This window comes from Somniosus microcephalus, chromosome 6, assembly GCF_052327205.1.
Source record: "Somniosus microcephalus isolate GS21.2 chromosome 6, FLI_Smic_1.0, whole genome shotgun sequence".
NCBI classification, from domain to species: domain Eukaryota; kingdom Metazoa; phylum Chordata; class Chondrichthyes; order Squaliformes; family Somniosidae; genus Somniosus; species Somniosus microcephalus.
The window spans coordinates 255,250,816-255,271,047 of NC_140992.1; the positions used below are offsets into that span (position 1 = coordinate 255,250,816).

At 44.6% G+C, this 20,232-nt stretch overlaps 1 protein-coding gene across 1 annotated transcript in view; it reads left to right on the forward strand.

Annotated features, from left to right (window-relative positions):
• The window catches only part of LOC147116673 (calcium-transporting ATPase type 2C member 2-like), a 132,583-nt gene that overhangs the window by 105,057 nt on the left and 7,294 nt on the right, over positions 1-20,232 (forward strand). The window contains exons 16-23 of the mRNA XM_085991775.1: positions 5,402-5,503; positions 5,597-5,753; positions 6,386-6,556; positions 8,099-8,196; positions 8,510-8,560; positions 8,810-8,976; positions 9,681-9,749; positions 9,886-10,002. Of these exons, the coding sequence (XP_085847901.1) occupies positions 5,402-5,503; positions 5,597-5,753; positions 6,386-6,556; positions 8,099-8,196; positions 8,510-8,560; positions 8,810-8,976; positions 9,681-9,749; positions 9,886-10,002 (932 nt within the window). The remainder of the gene's footprint in view (positions 1-5,401; positions 5,504-5,596; positions 5,754-6,385; positions 6,557-8,098; positions 8,197-8,509; positions 8,561-8,809; positions 8,977-9,680; positions 9,750-9,885; positions 10,003-20,232) is intronic.

Below are 20,232 nucleotides of genomic sequence, written 5' to 3' on the forward strand. Positions count from 1 at the left end.
CTCCTCCAAATCGTTAATATAGATTGTAAAGAGTTGGGGACCCAGCACTGACCCCTGCGGAACACCACTAGTTATTGATTGCCAGTCTGAGAATGAACCATTTATCCCAACTCTCTGCCTTCTGTTAGATAGCCAATCCTCTATCCATGCCAGAATATTAGCCCCAATCCTGTGATTTTTTATCTTAAGCAATAATCTTTTGTGTGGCACCTTGTCAAATGCCTTTTGGAAGTTTAAATACACTACGTCCACTGGTTCCCCTTTATCCACCCTATGTTACTTCCTCAATGAACTCCAGCAAATTTGTCAAACATGACTTCCCCTTCATAAAACCATGCTGACTTTGTCCTATTAAATTATGTTTATCCAAATGTCCTGTTACTGTCTCCTTAATAATGGACTCCAACATTTTACCTACCACAGATGTTAGGCTAACCGGTCTATAGTTTCCAGCCTTCTGTCTACTGCCCTTTTTAAATAAGGGTGTTACATTAGCAGTTTTCCAGTCTGCCGGGACCTTTGCTGAGTCCAGGGAGTTTTGGAAAATTATTACCAATGCATCCACAATCCCTACCGCCACTTCCCTTAAGACTCTAGGATGTAAGCCATCAGGTCCAGGTGATTTATCCGCCTTGAGTCCCATTATTTTACCGAGTACGACTTCCTTAGTGATTTTGATCATGTTTAGCTCCCTCCCCCGCCCCCCCCCCCCCCCCCCATAGCCCCCTGCTTGTCCAGTGTTGGGATATTCTTAGTGTCCTCTACTGTAAAGACTGATACAAAATATTCATTCAGTGTTTTTGCCATCTCCATATTTCCCACCATTAATTTCCCGGTCTCATCCTCTAAGGGACCAACATTTACTTTAGCCACCCTTTTTCTTTTTATATAACTATAAAAACTCTTACTATCTGTTTTTATATTTTTTGCTAATTTACTTTCATAATCTATCTTCCCTTTCTTAATCAATCTTTTTGTTATTTTTTGCTGTCTTTTAAAGTTTTCCCAATCCTCTATCCTCCCACTAGATTTGGCTACCTTATATGCCCTTGTTTTTAGTCGAATACTATCCTTAATTTCTTTACTTAGCCACGGATGGCTGTCTTTTCTTTTACACCCTTTTCTTCTCGGTGGAATATATTTTTTTTGGAAGTTGTAAAATAACTCCTTAAATGTACACCACTGATCATGTATCATCTTACCCTTTAATCTATTTTCCCAATCCACTCTACTCAATTCCGCTCTCATACCTTCATAGTCTCCTTTATTCAAGCTTTGCACGCTTGTTTGAGATCCAACCTTCTCACCCTCTAATTGAATATGGAATTCAACCATGTTATGGTCACTCATTCCAAGGGGATCCTTTACTAGGACATTTTTAATTAATCCTGTCTCGTTACACAGGACCAGATCTAAGGTTGCTTGCCCCCTGGTCGGTTCAGTTACATACTGCTCAAGAAACCCATCCCTAATACACTCAATGAACTCATCCTCAAGGCAGCCCTGCCCAATTTGATTTGTCCAATTAATATGATAGTTAAAATCCCCCATAATTATAGCTGTTCCCTTATTACAAGCCTCAACTATTTCCTGATTGATACTCCATCCAACAGAGTTGCAACTGTTCGGAGGCCTATAGACTACGCCCACTAGTGTTTTATTCCCCTTATTATTCCTTATCTCCACCCAAACTGTTTCATTATCCTGATCTTTTGACCCAATATCATTTCTCTGTATTACAGTGATTCCTTCCTTTATTAACATAGCCACCCCACCTCCCCTTCCTTCCTGCCTGTCCTTCCTGATCGTTAAATAACCTGGTATGTTTAATTCCCAGGCATTGTCACCCTGCAGCCATGTTTCTGTAATGGCCACAAGATCATACCCATATGTAGTTATTTGTGCCATTAACTCGTCTATTTTGTTACGAATGCTACGTGCATTCAGATAGAGAACTTTCAAATATGTTTTGTGACACTTAGTTCCTGCTTTTGCCCTTTTTATTACTTTACCTTTTACCCCATACCTTCTGCCCCTTCCTGACATGCTCTGGTTTTTAATTTCCCCACTGCTACCTAAGTCTATGACCTTCTCTGTTGTCATTTTTATTATTTGCTCTCTAGGAACCTCCCCCCTACTAGTTAGTTTAAAGCCCTCTCTACAGCCCTAGTTATATGATTCGCCAGGACTCTAGTCCCAGCACTGGCCAAGTGAAGCCCGTCCCAACGGAACAGCTCCCTCCTGCCCCAGTACTGGTGCCAGTGTCCCAGGAAGTAAAACCCATTTCTCCACACCAGTCTTTGAGCCACGCATTTAACTCTCTGATTTTATTTGTCCTAGCCAAATTCGCTCGTGGCTCAGGTAATGATCCAGAGATTATTACCCTTGAGGTTCTGTTTTTTAATTTGACCCCTAGCTGCTCCTACTCCTTTAACAGAACCGGCTTCCTAGTCCTATCTACGTCATTTGTACCAACATGGACCACGACAACTGGATCCACCCCCTCCCACTGCAAGTTTCTTTCCAGCCCAGAGGAGATGTCCTTAACCCTGCCACCGGGTAGGCAACACAGCCTTCGGGACTCTTGCTCTCGGCTGCAGAGAACTCTATCTATCCCCCTAATAATACTATCCCCTACCACTACAACATTTCTATTTACTCCCCCCTCTTGAATGGGGGGGGGGAGTCATTATCACATTGTTGTTTGTGGGAGCTTGCTGTGCATAAATTGGCTGCCGCGTTTCCTACATTACAACAGTGACTACACTTCAAAAAAAAAAAAAAAGTACTTAATTGGCTGTAAAGCACTTTGGGATGTCCGGTGATTGTGAAAGGCGCTATATAAATGCAAGTCTTTCTTTCAAACACACAGTTGAGTGATGTGAATCCCACTGAAGTGCTGTCAATACAACTTAATTGTTTAAGCACAGTTCATGAGCTAATGGACCAGAAATTCAGTATAGCCACGTTTGGGGCGCTACTGCCGGGCGTTCGCTAAATTTTGCGCCCACTGCAACTTAGCGTCACCTTCACCGATATTCAGTTGCATCGCCCCAAGAGGTTGCTGCTGCGCTAAAGCAGGCGATGCCCGACTATCATTAGGTGCTAAGCCGGCGATCCGGGGCGCTAACACCAAGGGCGGGCGCAGCGCAGGTGTAGCGAGTTGCTCAATGAAGGCAGACACGCTGGCGCCGGTCAGCTCTTAAAGGGGAAGGGTCGACTTGTTTGGCTGCCATGCCCTGCACACTGCAGCCCTGAAGCAAGGCCTGACCATTGCTGGATCATCATTTCAACGCCCTCAACCATGGGGAAGCCCGCTATTCTTCCAAATCCCATTACACACTCTTGCTGCTTGTCCAGGGTCATGGGGAAGGAGATGTACTGACGTCTCCTTCTGAAAAGGGCATTGTTCACCTGGCGGATGCAGCAATGTACCACAAACTGGGAGATGTTGGCAATGTCCCCAGATTGGAAGGAGCCGGTGGCATAGAAGTTGAGAGCCACCGTCGCCTTCACTGCCACTGACAGACGTCTTGCTCCTCAGCTGTGGCTGCAGATCTCTGCGAAGCAGGTGGCAGATCTCCGTGACCACCTCCCTTCTGAATCGCAGCCTCCGAACACACTGCTCCTCAGATATGCTCCGATATGAGAATTGCTGGTGGTATACCCTGGGTGGGTAAGGCCTCCTGTGCCGACGCCTGTTGGCCCTTCTCCATCTGGTCATGACTGGCACACTCTCACGGCGCCTCTGATCCCTTTGAATGCAATGCAGAAAGCCAACGTTTCCACCCATTGCAGCCCCCATTATATGTGGCAACTCAAGGCTATGGCACTGAAAGTGAAATCCAAGTGCAAAGCTCTGGCCTGAAGCCAGAAGTACCTGTGCGAGCGCTGAGTCAAAGCAGAAAGCTCTCTGCCTTTGTCTCTCTCCAAATATCTCTCTCGCACACAGAAGGATTGGCACAAAATGGCTGCCACTTATAATGCAGGAGGAGTCGCCTTTAAATAGCGCCCGCAGCGACTGGGAACCGTTCCCCTCTACCAGTCGCTGGGGGCGCCAGGCGCAAAGAAGGGCGGTGCCACTGAATTTCTGGTTCGGGGCGCACAAAGGGCGTTGCACCATGAAATGACGTCGGGATCTGCGCACGCAGCTGAGCGCGCGCAAAGGTTTCGCACCGCCGCTAAATCTTAACTGAATTTTGCGAGAGGCGCAGATCGCATCGCGCCGCGCCCGGGCGCTAGCCGCTTAGCGCCCCATGTCTCCTCCTCCTAAGGCGCTCGCGGCTGGTGCAAACAACTGAATTTCTAGGCCAATGAATATTGGAGGTCATTTTAACCCCCCAAGACTGGGTGGGTTTGGGTCAGATGAGAAGTTAAAAACATGAAAAATTTTGAACGGTTTTAACGGAGGTGGGACGGGGATGCGGGCGACCAATCTGCTTTCAGGAGGTGGGTCAGTTGGTAACGGCTTTTAAGGAGGCTGCGTACCGCCATTATAACTAGCTTTTTATTTTTAACCCATTTTGGCCAGGTTTCCCGTGCCTCGGGAAACCCGGCAGGTAAAAGGAGGTGAGAAGGGCCGGAACCATAAGGTAAATGCATTTATAGCACTGCTTATGATCCAAGAGGAGCACCAGTTCCCTCTTTCCCTTCGCAACCCCCCTCCCCTCCCTCCCCCCCCCCCCCCCGGCCCCCAGCCACCATCTGCACCCCCCCTCCACCCCACCCCCCCCCCCAACCACGCTATTTAACACACCCCTCCCCTTCCTCCCGGCGATCTCTCCCTGCCTCCCTACCTGCTCGCTGCTCCTCGGCTGCGTCCTTGTGTCGCAGGTTTTCCCAGCCAGTCGGACAGGAAACCTGCAGGAAGAAAATTAAAAGATGTCCTGCAGTTAATAGCTGCAGGTGCCTGGGAAACCTGTGCTTCCAGGTTTCCCATCCAGAACTCCTGCCCCCTGCTCCGAACGTGTGGCCCCGTTGAAGATCAGCCATGATCTTATTGAATGGCAGAGCAGGCTCGAGGGGCCGTATGGCTTACTCCTGCTCCTATGTTCTAAACATCGGGCCTGTATTTCAGTCTTGGAACTGTTAACTGTTTCTTATTAGAGTAAACCTAGAGACAGCTGAGCCATCCAAAAAACCGCTTCCTGGTTTAACAGGTTATAACGGAATACAAGCTTAATGCCAAGGCAGTGAGATAAAAGTGATTAATGCAAGTACCCAAGTAGGACCAACTGAACAGTCTTGTTACTTTTTTATGTTTTGGCATGAATACCATTTTCATTCAAATATATATCAGATTCAGCACAAATATATCTGAAGGAAAATTAACAGATCCTGTGGTTAAATCATTGAACAACTGTTGGTTTTAAAATCTAATGGCTTGCATTCTGCATTGAAGATGGACCTTGCTCATGTTAAGCAGAGCTATGCAAGGAAGAAGGAATATCCATTTAGTTCGGAACAAAAATGGATGGCTGTTAAATGTGTCCACAAGAGTCGGGTAGGAACTTTTTTTTCTTAGATAGATTTTTTTCTTAGCTATTTAGCCACATGTCTAAGGCAGCACTAACTGGATTTTATGTGACATTTAAAGGAAACTGAAGAAATTTACTTCATGAAGGGTGCATACGAGGGAGTTATTCAGTACTGTAGCAGTTATAGCAATGGCGGCATGCCTGTACCCCTCACGCCACAGCGAAAGGCAACCTACGTTCAACAACAAGCAAAACTAGGAGCGGAGGGCCTGCGTGGTAGGGTCTTGTGTTCTATATTAAATTTTAAGTACTGAATTTTCTAATCCAAAATTGCATGTATTTTATATAATGTCATTCTAGTTCTAAAGTAATGTATATCATTATAAAAGGACAAATACTGAATGTTTCTTAGAAATACTCAGCGGGTCAGACAGCATCTGTGGAGAGAGAAACAGAGTTAGCGTTTCAGATCGATGACCTTTCGTCAGAACGTTTGTTAACTCTGTTTCTCTCTCCACAGATGCTGCCTGACCTGAGTATTCCCAGCATTTTCTGTTTTTAGTTCAGATTTCCAGCATCTGCAGTATTTTGCTTTGGTATTGAAAATGTCTTAATTTGTAAAATATTTTTTTTTATAGTGTGGCATTTTTGTTTTGTTATGTAAGTACCCCCTTAGTACAAAAAGTTGAAGCTATTTTCTCATTTATGCACCTGATAAGACTATACCTTTCTAACAAATGGGTGTACCTCAAGTCCTAGATCTTCCTGTAAATAGAGGGCTCCCAGAGCAGTCTGCACATGATCTCCATAGCTACTGGTCCCAAATCCAAAGTGCAACATATATATGTGGTCAATAAAGGCAAAGATTGGTCTTGGTGATGAGTATTTTCCTGTTTGCTTTTCCCCAGTGCTCTCTCTAGCCGTTGGACATGAATTAGGTACACTTACCTTCTTAGGATTGATTGGTATTATTGATCCACCAAGAGCTAAAGTCAAAAGAGCAGTTCAAATGCTTCAAAATTCAGGAGTTGCTGTAAAGATGATCACTGGAGACGCTATGGAAACGGCCCTTTCTATAGGTACAGTGAATTTTGGTACTTCAAAATTGTTTTTTTACAACAAACTGTTAGGGGCATTTTTTTTGTCTTTAGGTTTAATACAGTTCTTTTTTAGCTAGAATCCTAAGTAACAAACTATTTTCATGTCAAACCTTATTTGCATAATAATTCACAATTCTTGGTGCAAACTCTGCTGGTTCTACATTGGTAAGAGATAAAAATTGCACGCAAGTCAAATTTAAAGGAATGGGGACAATTAAAGGGAAGTTGAGTTGGTGCTGCATCAGATGCTTGTGAGGAGGGTTTTCCTCTGTTGGTCCACAGCATCATCCCATAGGTCAGCACTGCAGCATGCCTGCAAAAATGTGCCGTCCGGTTTCAGGACAGTTGACCATTGCAATCCCAGCACGTTTTCAAGCTCTGTGTTGCATGGTAGACACTGAAAAAAAGTGTATTTACTTATATAAAAAAAAACTAGGAACTGGTGGTACAGAAGACTAGTTAATGAAGGGAAGATTGATTCTTTTAATATAGCAGTGTATGAACACTGCGTCTATCAAATTTGAAATTTATAACGGCAAAAATTTAAGTTCATTGTAACCCCAATTCTATTCTCCACACGCGTCTAGCAAGGCCCTATACCAACAATGGAGCTTCACAATTTCTGCCTTGTATCTTGTTTACTAATGCATGAAATGAACCATGTATTTACGGAATATTCTAGTGTTATGCTGAACATCTTTGATACATTAACTTCTTTTAATCTGTTTCAGTAAACTTAAATTAGCAATAAATAATTAAAAACAGGCGTGGAGATGAATTTCTTTAATCACGATCATTGCATAGAATAATTCACCAGGCAAGGCAATGAAGTCAGCAATTGGGATGTTCAAAGTGTAGCTGAACGCTATAACGGGAAATTTGGAGTTCTAGGGGGAGGAGCTTCAGTGGGCCAAAAGGCCTTTTCTTCTTTGACTTTTCTTATGTTAACTTATGAATAGGGTTTGCACATGGTTTACTCTGATCTTCGTCTTTCTCTGGCTTTTTGTAATGGGTGACGTGTTGGAAATTACATTCTGTGGTAGTAAATAACAACGATGTTGCTATCTGATTTTTATCCCTAGCATTAGCAGCAGTGATGACTAAGGTGCGGGGCTACTGACCCACCATTCAGTTATTGTTTCCCTCTTTGGGTCCAAGCGACTGGTGGTCAATGCTCCCTCTAATTTTATTTTCCCTGCGCGGGCCCTTTAAATTTGCTGCAGCGGCCATGCATGCGCAGTATCTCTTTGAGCGGCCTGCGCGGGACCTCGCGATTGATGCACGGCCGCGCACCTTAGGGGGAAACATTGCTGGTGGTGCACCTTTACTGGATATGACTTTGGGTTTCATTGGATGGGTGGGTGTCTTTGTGGTACGATTACAAGATTATTTTTGGGCAGTAAATTACAAAAAAAAATCATATTTTTGCCATAATTGATGTTTAAATAAAACGGCCCAAAGTATAAAATATAACCTGAAAGTATGGCAGTAGATAATTTCCAAATGTATGTGCACATTCAGGGAAAAGTATAGGCCTTTATAACGATGATATGGAGGCAATGTCAGGCGAGCAGCTGGAGCAACTAGAAGATAAGGATCTTTCCCTCATGGTAATGAAGGTATGATCCCAATCCAATTATTCAAAACATGAACTAAATTTCAGTTCTGTAAAATAATTTAAAGGCACTTTCCAATTGTGTATTCATGTGTTATGTTCCTCTTTAATATATTTATTTGATCACCTGGTATTTGTATGTTTTTAAATATTTAGGATAAAATCATTATAACTATTTAGAGACCCTGTACTTGTGGTTTTGTTATACATTTTAAAATAGAACTGTAAATGCTCCAGAAAGCAGTTTTAAGATTATCTATATACTTATACTTTTTTGTTGTCTTTTTCCCCCCCCTCCTGCTCTTCCACTTTTTCAGGTGGCTGTATTCTTCAGAACAAGTCCAAAGCACAAACAGAAAATAATAAAGGTATAACTTCTTTTAAACTTGCACAATGAATGCTAAAGTTCTTCCTGCTTTAGCATTATCCATACATTTGCCAACTATACAGAATATCACTTAAACCATTGTAGTGGTAAATGGAAGTTGCTGCGAATGGAAACTATTTTAGATGGTCTCTTGCCCAATTCAATCAGCAATAGAATTAATTACATTTTATTTATCTATTGGTTAACCAGTAAACCATGCAGTTAAATAGCTCTAACTCTTACTGTATAGGCCCTCCAGAGCAATCATGCAGTGGTGGGGATGACCGGAGATGGTGTGAATGATGCTGTTGCTCTCAAGTCTGCTGATATTGGGATTGCCATGAGAGGAACAGGAACTGATGTCAGTAAAGAAGCAGCAGGCATGATTCTGGTGGATGATGACTTTTCATCGATTTTGTGAGTAACTTCTGTTGATGCTGTTCAAGAATGTGTCTTTATTTTTCAAGTAAGTTAATAATAGTACATCACTTTTGCTTGCTGAATTATTTAACATGAACCCAGAAGTATGTAAGCCACGTTTAATTTGGACTTATCTGTGGGTCTTTTATTTAACGTACATATGCAAGGTAAAAACTTAAATTTTTAAGTTAAACTTGCATAAGGGCCTGGGTCAGGCTCTGCTGTAATGGCTGTGTGGTTGAAGAGCCTGGGACGATTTTAATCCTACTTGCTCAGCAGTTAAAATCGCCCTGGCTTTTACTGGTCCGAAAGCCGCCATGATCGCAGCATCTGACATTTTAACCTGCTCTCTTGAGCAGGCAGCAAGGACACACTGCCGGAGCCAACAGGGTCCTTCTTTACACGTGCATGTTGCGGCCCGATGACCTCATTTGAGACCTGACTCTAATTTTTTTAACTCCGGCCTGAGCGGGGAATCCGCCTGATCTTAAAATCAGGGCCACAATGAACAATGGCAACTTGGATGCAGTATCTGAGGGCCACCACTATCTTTCATAGAACTGTACCCAGCCATGAGTCACTGTCTTCAAGAAGGATAGGGGAGAAAAATTCAAGCAGGAAAAAAATGAGTAAATCCTAAATTTTGTAAAATTTAATCATTTCCATGATGTCAAATAACCTGCCAAGTCATTATTTTATAGGTGTGCAATGGAGGAAGGCAAAGGAATTTTTTACAACATTAAAAATTTTGTGCGATTCCAGCTCAGTACGTAAGTACAAATTTAGTTATTCATGTAAAGAACTCTAATTGTCACTACAGATTACACAACTGTCATGGGAGTTTTTTTTTAAATACATAAATTGTGGTTTCTTTTACTGCAATTTTTTTTTCTTTTAAACATTCAGGAGTATTTCAGCATTGAGCTTGATCGCTCTATCTACTATATTTAATCTGCCAAATCCACTAAATGCTATGCAGATTCTATGGATCAACATCATCATGGATGGGCCTCCAGCTCAAAGGTATAGCTCGATATTAGTTACTTCAGTATAACATCCAAGTCATGCTATGTTCTATGGTATCCAGTAGGGGCCACTTGTTTAACTGGAATCCTACTGGTGCACTATTTACATGTGAAGGGTGAATTATGTTAATGGGCCAGAAATTAGGATTGGGTGCTTGCCGCGCGTGCAAGCCCCCGATGTGCACTCACCTGGCGCGCCGACATCTGAAGCCTGGGCCTGCTTGGAATTCCTGTCACTGGCCCGGTTCAGATGTCGGCGCGATGTGCTTGCCTGATCCAGCGGCGTGGTTAGTGCGATGTGCCGGCTGGGATCAGGTGAGCACTCTGCAGCCAATCAGGGGAGGGGAAACTTCATTCATGAGTTTGATAGTAAAGACTGTCAAACTCATGAAAAGTACGGGCGCCCAAAAGACTAGTTTAACTTTAAATAAAATTTTAAAAAACATCCCAATAATTAAATAAACTATAAATAACTTTAAAAAACTATTTTAAACAATTAATAAAATTTTTGAAAAAAATAATTTTTTAAGGGTCTAAAAATAAACTTACCTTACTGTAAAGTCCTTAAAAACAATGAAGCGGTGGAAAAAATGTAATAATTTTAAATAATAGACCACTTACTTTCAAGAATCCAGTCCTTACGCCTCCTTTTTATATGTGTAAAAAGTTCAGGCCCTTGCACACGGGCAAACCTGTCAAAAAGAAGGAAGTTCAACGCGTGCGCGCAGAGTCCTGCGCACACGCATTGGACCTCTGAACCCCTTGGAGGAAATGCCGGTTTCCCGCGCATGCGCTGTGCATGCTGAAATCCGGCACTTCCAACGGGCCCACGCGTGAGTACCCCATCCGTACTCTCGCGTTGGGACCGGAATTACTGGCCCAATATATTTTAATTTTCTTACTGCCCATTTTATACTATTTAATTTTAAATGTATCCTTTTTACATTCAACTAGAATGGTGCATCATTTCTATTTACAGCAAGTCTGTGTGTATATTTTATACATAATTGGATCATCTTCATGATCTGTGGTGCTCTATGCTTTTGCCTTACTTTTTCTGGGATTTGAACCTGTTTTTACCTTTCATTTTAATGAAGTACTCGAACTCTTGTTCACCTTCAGCCCTAGTATGCAACTTGGCATCCTCCCACTTAATTTGGTATTGCTGTGTGACATTTCTCATTCCCAGCATGAAGCGTGGATCTGACGGTGCATTTACGCTGCAACTTTAGCGTTGTGCGATACAACAACAACAACAACAACTTGTATTTATATAGTGCCTTTAACGTAGTAAAACGTCCCAAGGTACTTCACAGGAGCGTTAGGAAACAAAATTTGACACCGAGCCACTTAAGGTGAAAAGCTTGGTCAAAGAGGTAGGTTTTAAGGAGCGTCTTAAAGGAGGAAAGAGAGGTGGAGAGGTTTAGGCAGGGAATTCCAGAGCTTAGGGCCTTGGCAACTGAAGGCACGGCCGCCGGTGATTTGAATGATTAAAATCAGGGATGCTCAAGAGGCCAGAATTAGAGGAGCGCAGATATGAGGGTTGTGGGGCTGGAGCCGATTAGAGATGGGGCGGGGTGAGGCCAAGGAGGGATTTGAACACCAGGATGAGAATTTTAAAATCGAGGCGTTTCCACTTTGCTGTGACATTAAAGCTGAAGTATAAATTAGGAGTTAGAGGAACTCCAGAGAGACGTTGTGTAAAACTCCCTGGAGGAGATAAAACTTGTCCCACTTGGGCTTGACACCACATGGAATGTAGCCTGCAGTGTAAATACAGATGTAAGAAGTCACACAACACCAGGTTATAGGCCAACAGCTTTATTTGAAATCACAAGCTTTCGGAGCGCTGCTCCTTCTTCAGGTGAAGTGGAGAAATGCATAAAGACACAGCTTATATAGTCAGAGAATCATGCCAGATGTTTACAGGTAACCTTTCCAACTGCCATTTATCACACCTTGGCAGAGAGATAATCACAGCAGTCAAAGGTGTGAATGGTGTCCAAACGGGTCAGTCAGGGAAACATTACATCAAAGAACAATGAGGTGGGGTCACAAGGGGTCAAATATTGCAGATGCTGGAGTCTGTATGAAAAACAAAAAAACAGACAAAAAACATTTTTTTTGGCTGGAAATCACAGAGCAGGTCCGGCCGCATCTGTGTAGAGAGAACAGGCCAATGTCGACTCGAGTCTGGATGACCCTGCATCAGGTGGGGTTACATGTAGCGTGACATGAACCCAAGATCTCGGTTGAGGCCGTCCTCATGGGTGCGGAACTTGGCTATCAGTTTCTGCTCGACGATTTTGCGTTGTCGTGTGTCTCGAAGGCCACCTTGGAGAATGCTTACCCGAAGATCGGAGGCTGAATGTCCTTGACTGCTGAAGTGTTCCCCGACTGGGAGGGAACACTCCTGCCTGGTGATTGTTGCGCGGTGTCCGTTCATCCGTTGTCGCAGTGTCTGCATGGTCTCGCCGATGTACCATGCTCCGGGGCATCCTTTCCTGCAACGTATGAGGTAGACAACGTTTGCCGAGTCACATGAGTATGTACCATGTACCCGGTGGGTGGTGTCCTCACGTGTGATGATGGTATCTGTGTTGATGATCTGGCATGTCTTGCAGAGGTTGCTGTGGCAGGGTTGTGTGGTGTCGTGGTCGCTGTTCCTAACCACGTTAAAGAAGCCATCCCCTATGGACAAGCCCTGCGAATACACAGGATCTGCTCAGACGAGGAGGAACGCGATGGACACCTACAGACACTGAAAGACGCCCTTGTAAGAACGGGATATGACGCTCAACTCGTCGATCGACAGTTCTGACGGGCCACAGCGAAAAATCGCATAGACCTCCTCAGAAGACAAACACGGGACACAACCAACAGAGTACCCTTCGTCATCCAGTACTTCCCCGGAGCGGAGAAACTACGCCATGTTCTTCGCAGCCTTCAACATGTCATCGATGACGACGAACACCTCGCTAAGGCCATCCCCACGCCTCCACTACTCGCTTTCAAACAGCCGCCTAACCTCAAACAGACCATCGTTCGCAGCAAATTACCCAGCTTTCAGGAGAATTCAAAGAGTTGGCCTATGTGTGCTCAGAAATGGAAGTGTCACAGTGAGGGGTCAGCCTTTCTTCTGTAATGATGGTGCTGAGAGTGATAGGATCCCACAGTTTATTGTACAGATGCTGTATGGTGTGTTATGAAGGTTGGCCAGACACTCCTTTCCATGTGCCAGCCACATGTGTTTGCTGCATAAATATATGTGAACCTGGCATGGACTAGTGCATCCCTTGCCTCACGGCCAGCAACGTGTTCGCATGCTGGTGGAACTAACGCATGCCTTCGCAAGGTCTTCCTCATCTGCATCCTCCTACAAGGAGGAGGAGGTTGTGCGCTAAGCCACTTGTTCTTCAGGCAGCGGTAAGCCACGCTGTTGTGCAGTGCACAGCAGACCACGATGATTCTGGAGACCCTGGCTGGTGAGTACTGTAGGGCCATCCGGAAAGTTGGGTTGGCGGATTGAACAGCTGAGGCACAGTAGACTGCCGCAGGATGAACGAGTCATGGCAACTGCCAGAGAACTTGGCACAAACATGCATAATGTTCTTCCTGTGGTTACACACCAGCTGGACGTTAAGGGAGTGGAAGCCCTTGTGGTTGACAAATACAGCTGGATTGTGATGGGGTGCCCTAATGGCCACATGTGTGCAGTCTACAACGCCCTGCAACTTGGGAAGCCTGCCATATTTGCAAAGCCAACCGCACGCGCGGTTACACTTGCTTCATCCGTGAAGAAGTGGATGTAATTGTATGACTTTGCAAAGAGGGCATCGGTAACCTGCGTGATGCAAGTGTGTGCGGCTGACTGGGAGATGCCGCTGATGTCTGCTGCTGATCCCTGGAAGGACCCTGAAGCAAAGAAGTTGAGTGCGGTGGTGACTTTGACAGCCACTGGTAAGGAGTGGCCACCCACTCCTCTGGGCTACAGGTGTTGGTGCAGCATTATGCAGATGTCAGCGACTACATCTCACGGAAGTCTCAGCCTCCTTTGGCACTGCTGCTCACTCATGTTGAGGAAGCTCATCCTCATCCTATAAACCCTGTGTTGGGGGTATCTCCTACATCGCGGAGCAGCCTTGCACTGACGCCCTCTGCCCTGTACAGCATCAGGTGGGTGAGGAGGAGGTTGGTGCTCCTGTTGTTGATGCAGCTGTTGTACCTGGTTCTTCTGCTGCAGCTGCTCTTCCTCCGATTCTGAAGACCAGGATGAGAGGGTATAAATGGTTCCCATTCTGCTGGTATATATCTCAGTTGAGGAATAGATGTTATAAGCGCTCAGTCAGTGTGGGCAGAGGGTATTCCAAGGAGGTCACAGTGCATATGGATCTCAACTTAAACACTTACAAGCTCAATAGACCTGCAAAATGTGTTCCAAAACCTCAAAACACTAAGTTCTGGCATCTGAAAGTCAGCCATGTTACAAGTCCGCTTTTATGCTGCAGGAGCAGCTGTCAAAAATTTGCGTAGCTGCTGAACCCAGCACAATCAGCTGGCATGTTTGTTGCATGACGTGCAAAATGCTGAAAATGTAGTAAAATGGGATTATGTAGGTAGTTAACAAGCTGTTAACTGCCTTAAGTGCCTCTCCCGCCGTTTGGTGGCGGGTCTGATCGGGACTCGCAGACCTGTCATTTTGCAAAGTTGCGTGGAGGTGGGATGGCGGCGAGTTTGCAACCATCTGTCAATCATTTAGATTTTCACTCCTGACCCGCCTCCCAACCCGTCCTCTGTGCACTGGCAAAATCGCGGTCTATATTTCAAATACGAGTGTATAGACTAGCATCTCTAAAATGTAATGTTATCTGGTAGACCTGAGTGGCACTGCTGGCTGTACCTCATTGTAGATCACACTGAGCTCAGAAACAAAGGAACAGGGTACATTTGCGATGCTTTACTCCTTGGCCCGTCAATTATTTTTCTTGCCAATTTTTTGACACCCCACCCCTTCCGCTCCTGAAGGCATCAGCTCCTTTTTGGTCAATGAGTCTTGATGGTGAATGTTGTCGGAGGCAATTTGACAAAAGAGGAGCATTATAGTTAAGCAGATCCTATTCTCACCAGATGTATCTCTGCCCCACCCACACATGCGCATACACACAGCCCCCCCCCCCAACACCCACACACACAATGCATACCCGCACACGCGCACCCCACCCGCACACTGCTTCCCCCCCCCCTTGCAGGACAGTGATGAATCAGGAGGGTTTTACGATAATCCAGCAGGTTTCATGGTGCCGGCCCAAAAATTACTGAGATTTATTGATTTAATTTTGATAACTTGCTATGGTAGGATTTTGAACTCGCAACCTCTCTTTGCTACGCCAGTAACATAGTTAGAGTTTGCAGTACAGAGAGGAATAGAGAAAGAGTAGGAGGGGAAAAGGAGATGACCAATTAACAAAGATATATTTAAATTTGAATTTGTGTTATTACAGTAATAAGACTGAGGCTTTACTGCAGTGGAATTTCCTGAAGCATGAGCACCAGAACACCAGCAGAAATGGAGACTGGCAGCACGTTTTCTTCACTTGGCTTCATTCGGCTCCTGTCAGCTGATTGGCTGGCTCAAAACTGCCTTGCACGCCTACCTATGACTCCAGCCATGATGTAATCTGTCATGGTCTGAGAGCTGGCCAAGATGCTTCCCCAATGACCACTGCAGTCCTCCAGCTGTAGAAGTGAGGATGCACGCCCCTTCAACAAGCTGGTAGTCTCCCAAAGCTGCCAACTTTAAGATCGATACAGAGCCTGTTTGTTCAAATGGCCTCTTGTGTTGTTGTGTGGGGAGTGTGTATTGAATGTGACCACAGCTGGTTACTGTCATGACTGCACAGTCAAAGCAGCAATCAGCAGTGTCACTTGAGGACTTTCAACTATCAGTCAATTATTAACAGTGGTTCACCGCAATTTTGTCAGGTAATCAAGATTCCCTTGGGCTGTAATTTTGGGCTTTTCAATGGATCAACGTTTGAGCTAAAAGCTCACAAAATTGGTTGACCCAGGAAATTGTGCAGATTTGCTAGTAATATGTTTAATCGCCACAACATCAACTTGGATTGATATAGCACCTTTAACGTAGTAATATGTCCCAAGGCGCTTCACAGGAGCAATATAAATCAAAATTTGACACCGATATTAGGGCAGATAGCGAGGTGGTTTTAAGGAACGTCTTAAAGGAGGGAAGCGAGGTAGCGAGGTGGAGAGGTTTAGGGAGGGAATTCCAGAGCTTAGAGCTTTGGTAGCTGAAGGCACAGCCACCAATTGTGGAGCAATTAAAATCGGAGATGCTCGAGGCCAGAATTAGAGGAGCACAGAGATCTCTGAGGGTTGTAAGGCTGGAGGTAATTAGAGATAGGGAGGAGCAAGGCCACAGAGGGATTTGAAAACAAGGATGAGAATTTTTAAATCAAGGCGTTGCTTAACTGGGAGCCAATGAAGGTCAAACGGGACTTGGTACAAGTTAGCATACTTTTGGCTGACTGCAAGATTATGGAGGGTAGAACGTGGGAGGCTGGCCAGGAGTGCATTGGAAGTTTAGAGGTAACAAAGGCATGGATGAGGGTTTCAGCAGCAGATGAGCGGAGGCAGGAACTGAGTCAGATGATGTTACGGAGGTGGAAATAGGCGGTCTTGGTGATGGCGCGGATATGTGGTCGGAAACTCGTCTCGGGGTCAGATATGACGCCAAGGTTGCGAACGTTCTGGTTCAGCCTTAGACAGTTGCCAGGGAGAGGGATGGAGTTGGCGAGGGGAGCGGGGTTTGTGGCAGGAATCTAAGACCATGGCTTTGGCCTTCCCAATATTTAGCTGGAGGAAATTTCTGCTCATCCAGTATTGGATGTCTGACAAGCAATCTGACAATTTAGAGACAGTGGAGGGGTCGAGTGAGGTGGTGGTGAGGTAGAGCTGGGTATCAGCAGTGTACATGTGGAAACTGATGCTGTTTTTTTGGATAATGTCGCCGAGGGGTAGCATGTAGATAAGAAATAGGAGGGGCCTAAGGATAGATCCTTGGGGGACACCAGAGGTAATGGAGTGGGAAGAGAAGCCATTGCAGGTGCTCTGGCTACAATTAGATAAATAAGAATGGAACCAGGTGAGTGCAGTCCCACCTAGCTTGATGACGGACAAGTCCAGGAGGAATAGTTTACTTTTGTCAGTCACATAGGATGTCATTTCTGTCTTCAATAAGAGCTGCTTTGGTACTGTGGCAGGGGCAGAAACCTGATCAGAGGGATTCAAACATGGAGTTCCGGGAAAGAATGGCATGGATTTGGGAGGCGACAACACATTCAAGGACTTTGCAGAGGAGAGAGAGGTTGGAGATGGGGCTGTAATTTGCAAGGATGGAAAGGTCAAGGGATAGTTTTTTGAGGAGAGGGGTGATGGCAGCAGATTTGAAGGAGAGGGGGACAGTACCCGAGGAGAGAGAACCAGTAACAATATCAGCTAATATGGGAGCCAGGAAGGAAAGTTGGATAGTCAGTTTGGTGGGAACAGGGTCGAGGGAGCAGGAAGTGGTTCTCATGGACAAGCTGAGCTTAGAGAGGCCATGAGGGGATTTAGGAGAGAAACTAGAGAAAGATGTGAGCTCCATGCTATGGCAGGGAGAACCTTCAAGGAAGTTTGGCTCGGTGGGCTGGGGAAGGGAGGGAAGTGGCAGAGGCAGCTGATCAGATGGTCTCAATCTCGGTTCCTCCTGCCGTAGCCCTGAGCTTGCATCTTTCTCTAGTTTCTCTCCTATCGCCCCTCATGGCCTCTCCAAGCTCATCTTGTCCACGAGAACCACTTCCTGCTCCCTTGACCTTATTCCCACTAAACTAACTAACCAACTTCCCTGCCTGGCTCCCATTTTAGCTGATATTGTTACCGGTTCTCTCGCCTCAATCTCAGTGACCAAGCAGTCTGTGAGCTCCTCGCACTTGTTGGAGGAGACAAGGGAGAGGGGTTTAAAAAGATGGTTTGCAGTAGAAAAAAATATTATCTTTGCATTCCAGGATGATCCTTGAATAGTGAGCAGATTTGGCAGACGAGAGCAGGACCCAATGGTGCTTTGTGTGGTCCAGCCCATTGTGCATGTCATGCTTTGACAGTGGAACTTTGGTGGTGAATGGCTAAACTAGTTGTCCGCCATATTCGTTCAAGTCTGCGTCACTTGGATTTAAGGGAGCGAAGATGAAGGCCACACCAGGAGGAATGAGAGAGAGTAATGGTTTTAATGGGGACTAGGGCACCAAAGGTGGTGGTGCGGTTGAGCCGAAATGTCACCGTGAATGGAGGACCGAAGGCTAGACAGTTGGGATTTTGAAAGTGCAGTTGAGTGAGTTGGGAAAGTTTCTTCCAGGGGCGGATACAGAAGGAAGTAGGGTTGGGAGGGGGATGTGGGTGGAGAGCGATACGAGGAAGTGATCAGAGATGGCCTTATCTGTGATTGACACGATGGGAGTGGTGATGCCACGTGAGATGGCAAGGTCAGGGGGGTGGCTGTGAATATGGGTTGGAACACTCAATGATCAAAATCACAAATAATAAATGGAAATTTTATTTTTCCTTATATTTCAAGTTCAGCTCATTTTAATTATATTCTATAGTTTATTCATATTTTCATAGTTTAGGTGAGGACAACAGAAGATATACAACAGTATGGTTCTAAAATTGAACTAATTGGTTGAATTTTGACCAGTAGTTTGTTTTTTTAAAACCTTTTAATTGTGAACATGGTAGCTTTAATGAGACTAAACTTTTTTAAAATTTGGAATTCTTATGAAATGAAGGCTTTCTTTCTAAGAAACCTGAATCTACACCTTTATAAAATGACCTAGAATTGGCAGCTATACATTCCACTCTGGCTCAAAGATTCACCAGTTGAGATTTGCTTTACAATTTGGTATAATGGAATATATCAGATTCATCTGAATCGAGGCTGTTTTCCATACCCTAGATACATGATTGAATTGGTACACTGTGTTTAACCTGCATCGGTATCAAATAGGATATTTCTTTGATTATCTAATCAAACTTGACTAAACTGCAGTCTTTTAATTTTGATTTTTTTCTTTGTAGCTTTTTGCGACAACAATAACTTGCATGCGAGCCACTGAGCCAAAAAAGGAGATTAGAAGGGATAACCAAAAGTTTGATCAAAGATGTGGATTTTAAGGGGTAACGGAAGTAAAGAGGCAAAGGGGATTAAGGAGGGAAATCCCAAGAGTGTGATGCATGGCTACTAATAGTGAGGGGAAAAGGGAGGAGTGAACTAGAGGCTGGAATCAGAGGAGCACAGAGTTCAGCAGAGGGTTGTGGAAGATTAGAGAGATGGGGAAGATTTAAACACATATTTAAATGTGAGGCACTTTGGGTGGGGTGGGGGGGGGCAGGAGCCAATGTATGTCAGTGAGGACATGAGTATAGGGTAGCATAGGATATAGGCAGCACTATTTCCCACATTACAACAGTGATGCCACTTTAAAAAGTACTTCATTGGCTGTAAAGCACTTTGAGACATCCGGTGGTCGTGAAAGGCGCTATATAAATGCAAGTCTTTTATTTTGGATGAGCTGAAGTTTACCGAGGACAGTGGATGGGAGAGCATTTGGAGTAATTCAGTCTGGAGGTGACCAAGGCATGAATTTGTGGCAAACAGGCTGAGGTATGGGTGGAGGCAGATCATGGTAGAGGTGCGAATAGACAGTCTTTTGTGACGGAGCGGATACTGGAGATGGATCAGTAGCTCAGCTTGGGGTTGAACAGGACACCAAGGTTGTGCACAGTTTTTAACGCTATTTATCTTCACTTCATCTGCCTCTAAAAATGTAAGGCTGACAGTAGCTGATGGGCATCATATCTCAAATATGCAAAACATGAATTATTTACTTTAAAAGATTGTATTATGTAAAGCAAATTAGGCTCCAACAATGAGCTAGGTTTTCCTGCTAGTGATAACTGGAAGCACTGTTACCAATGACGGTGTAAATGTCCACCTGACGTCAAAACCTTTCTGATTTTGTCTGTCTCATAGCTGATTTAGGGATGGTGTTGGGTAGTCTGTACTACTCACCTGGATATTGGGGGGTGTGTGTGAAGAGGCTGTCAGTCATATTGGAAGTGCTTATTTTTGTATAGGTTTTGTTTACTTTTTAATTGGGACGAAACTTTATAAAAT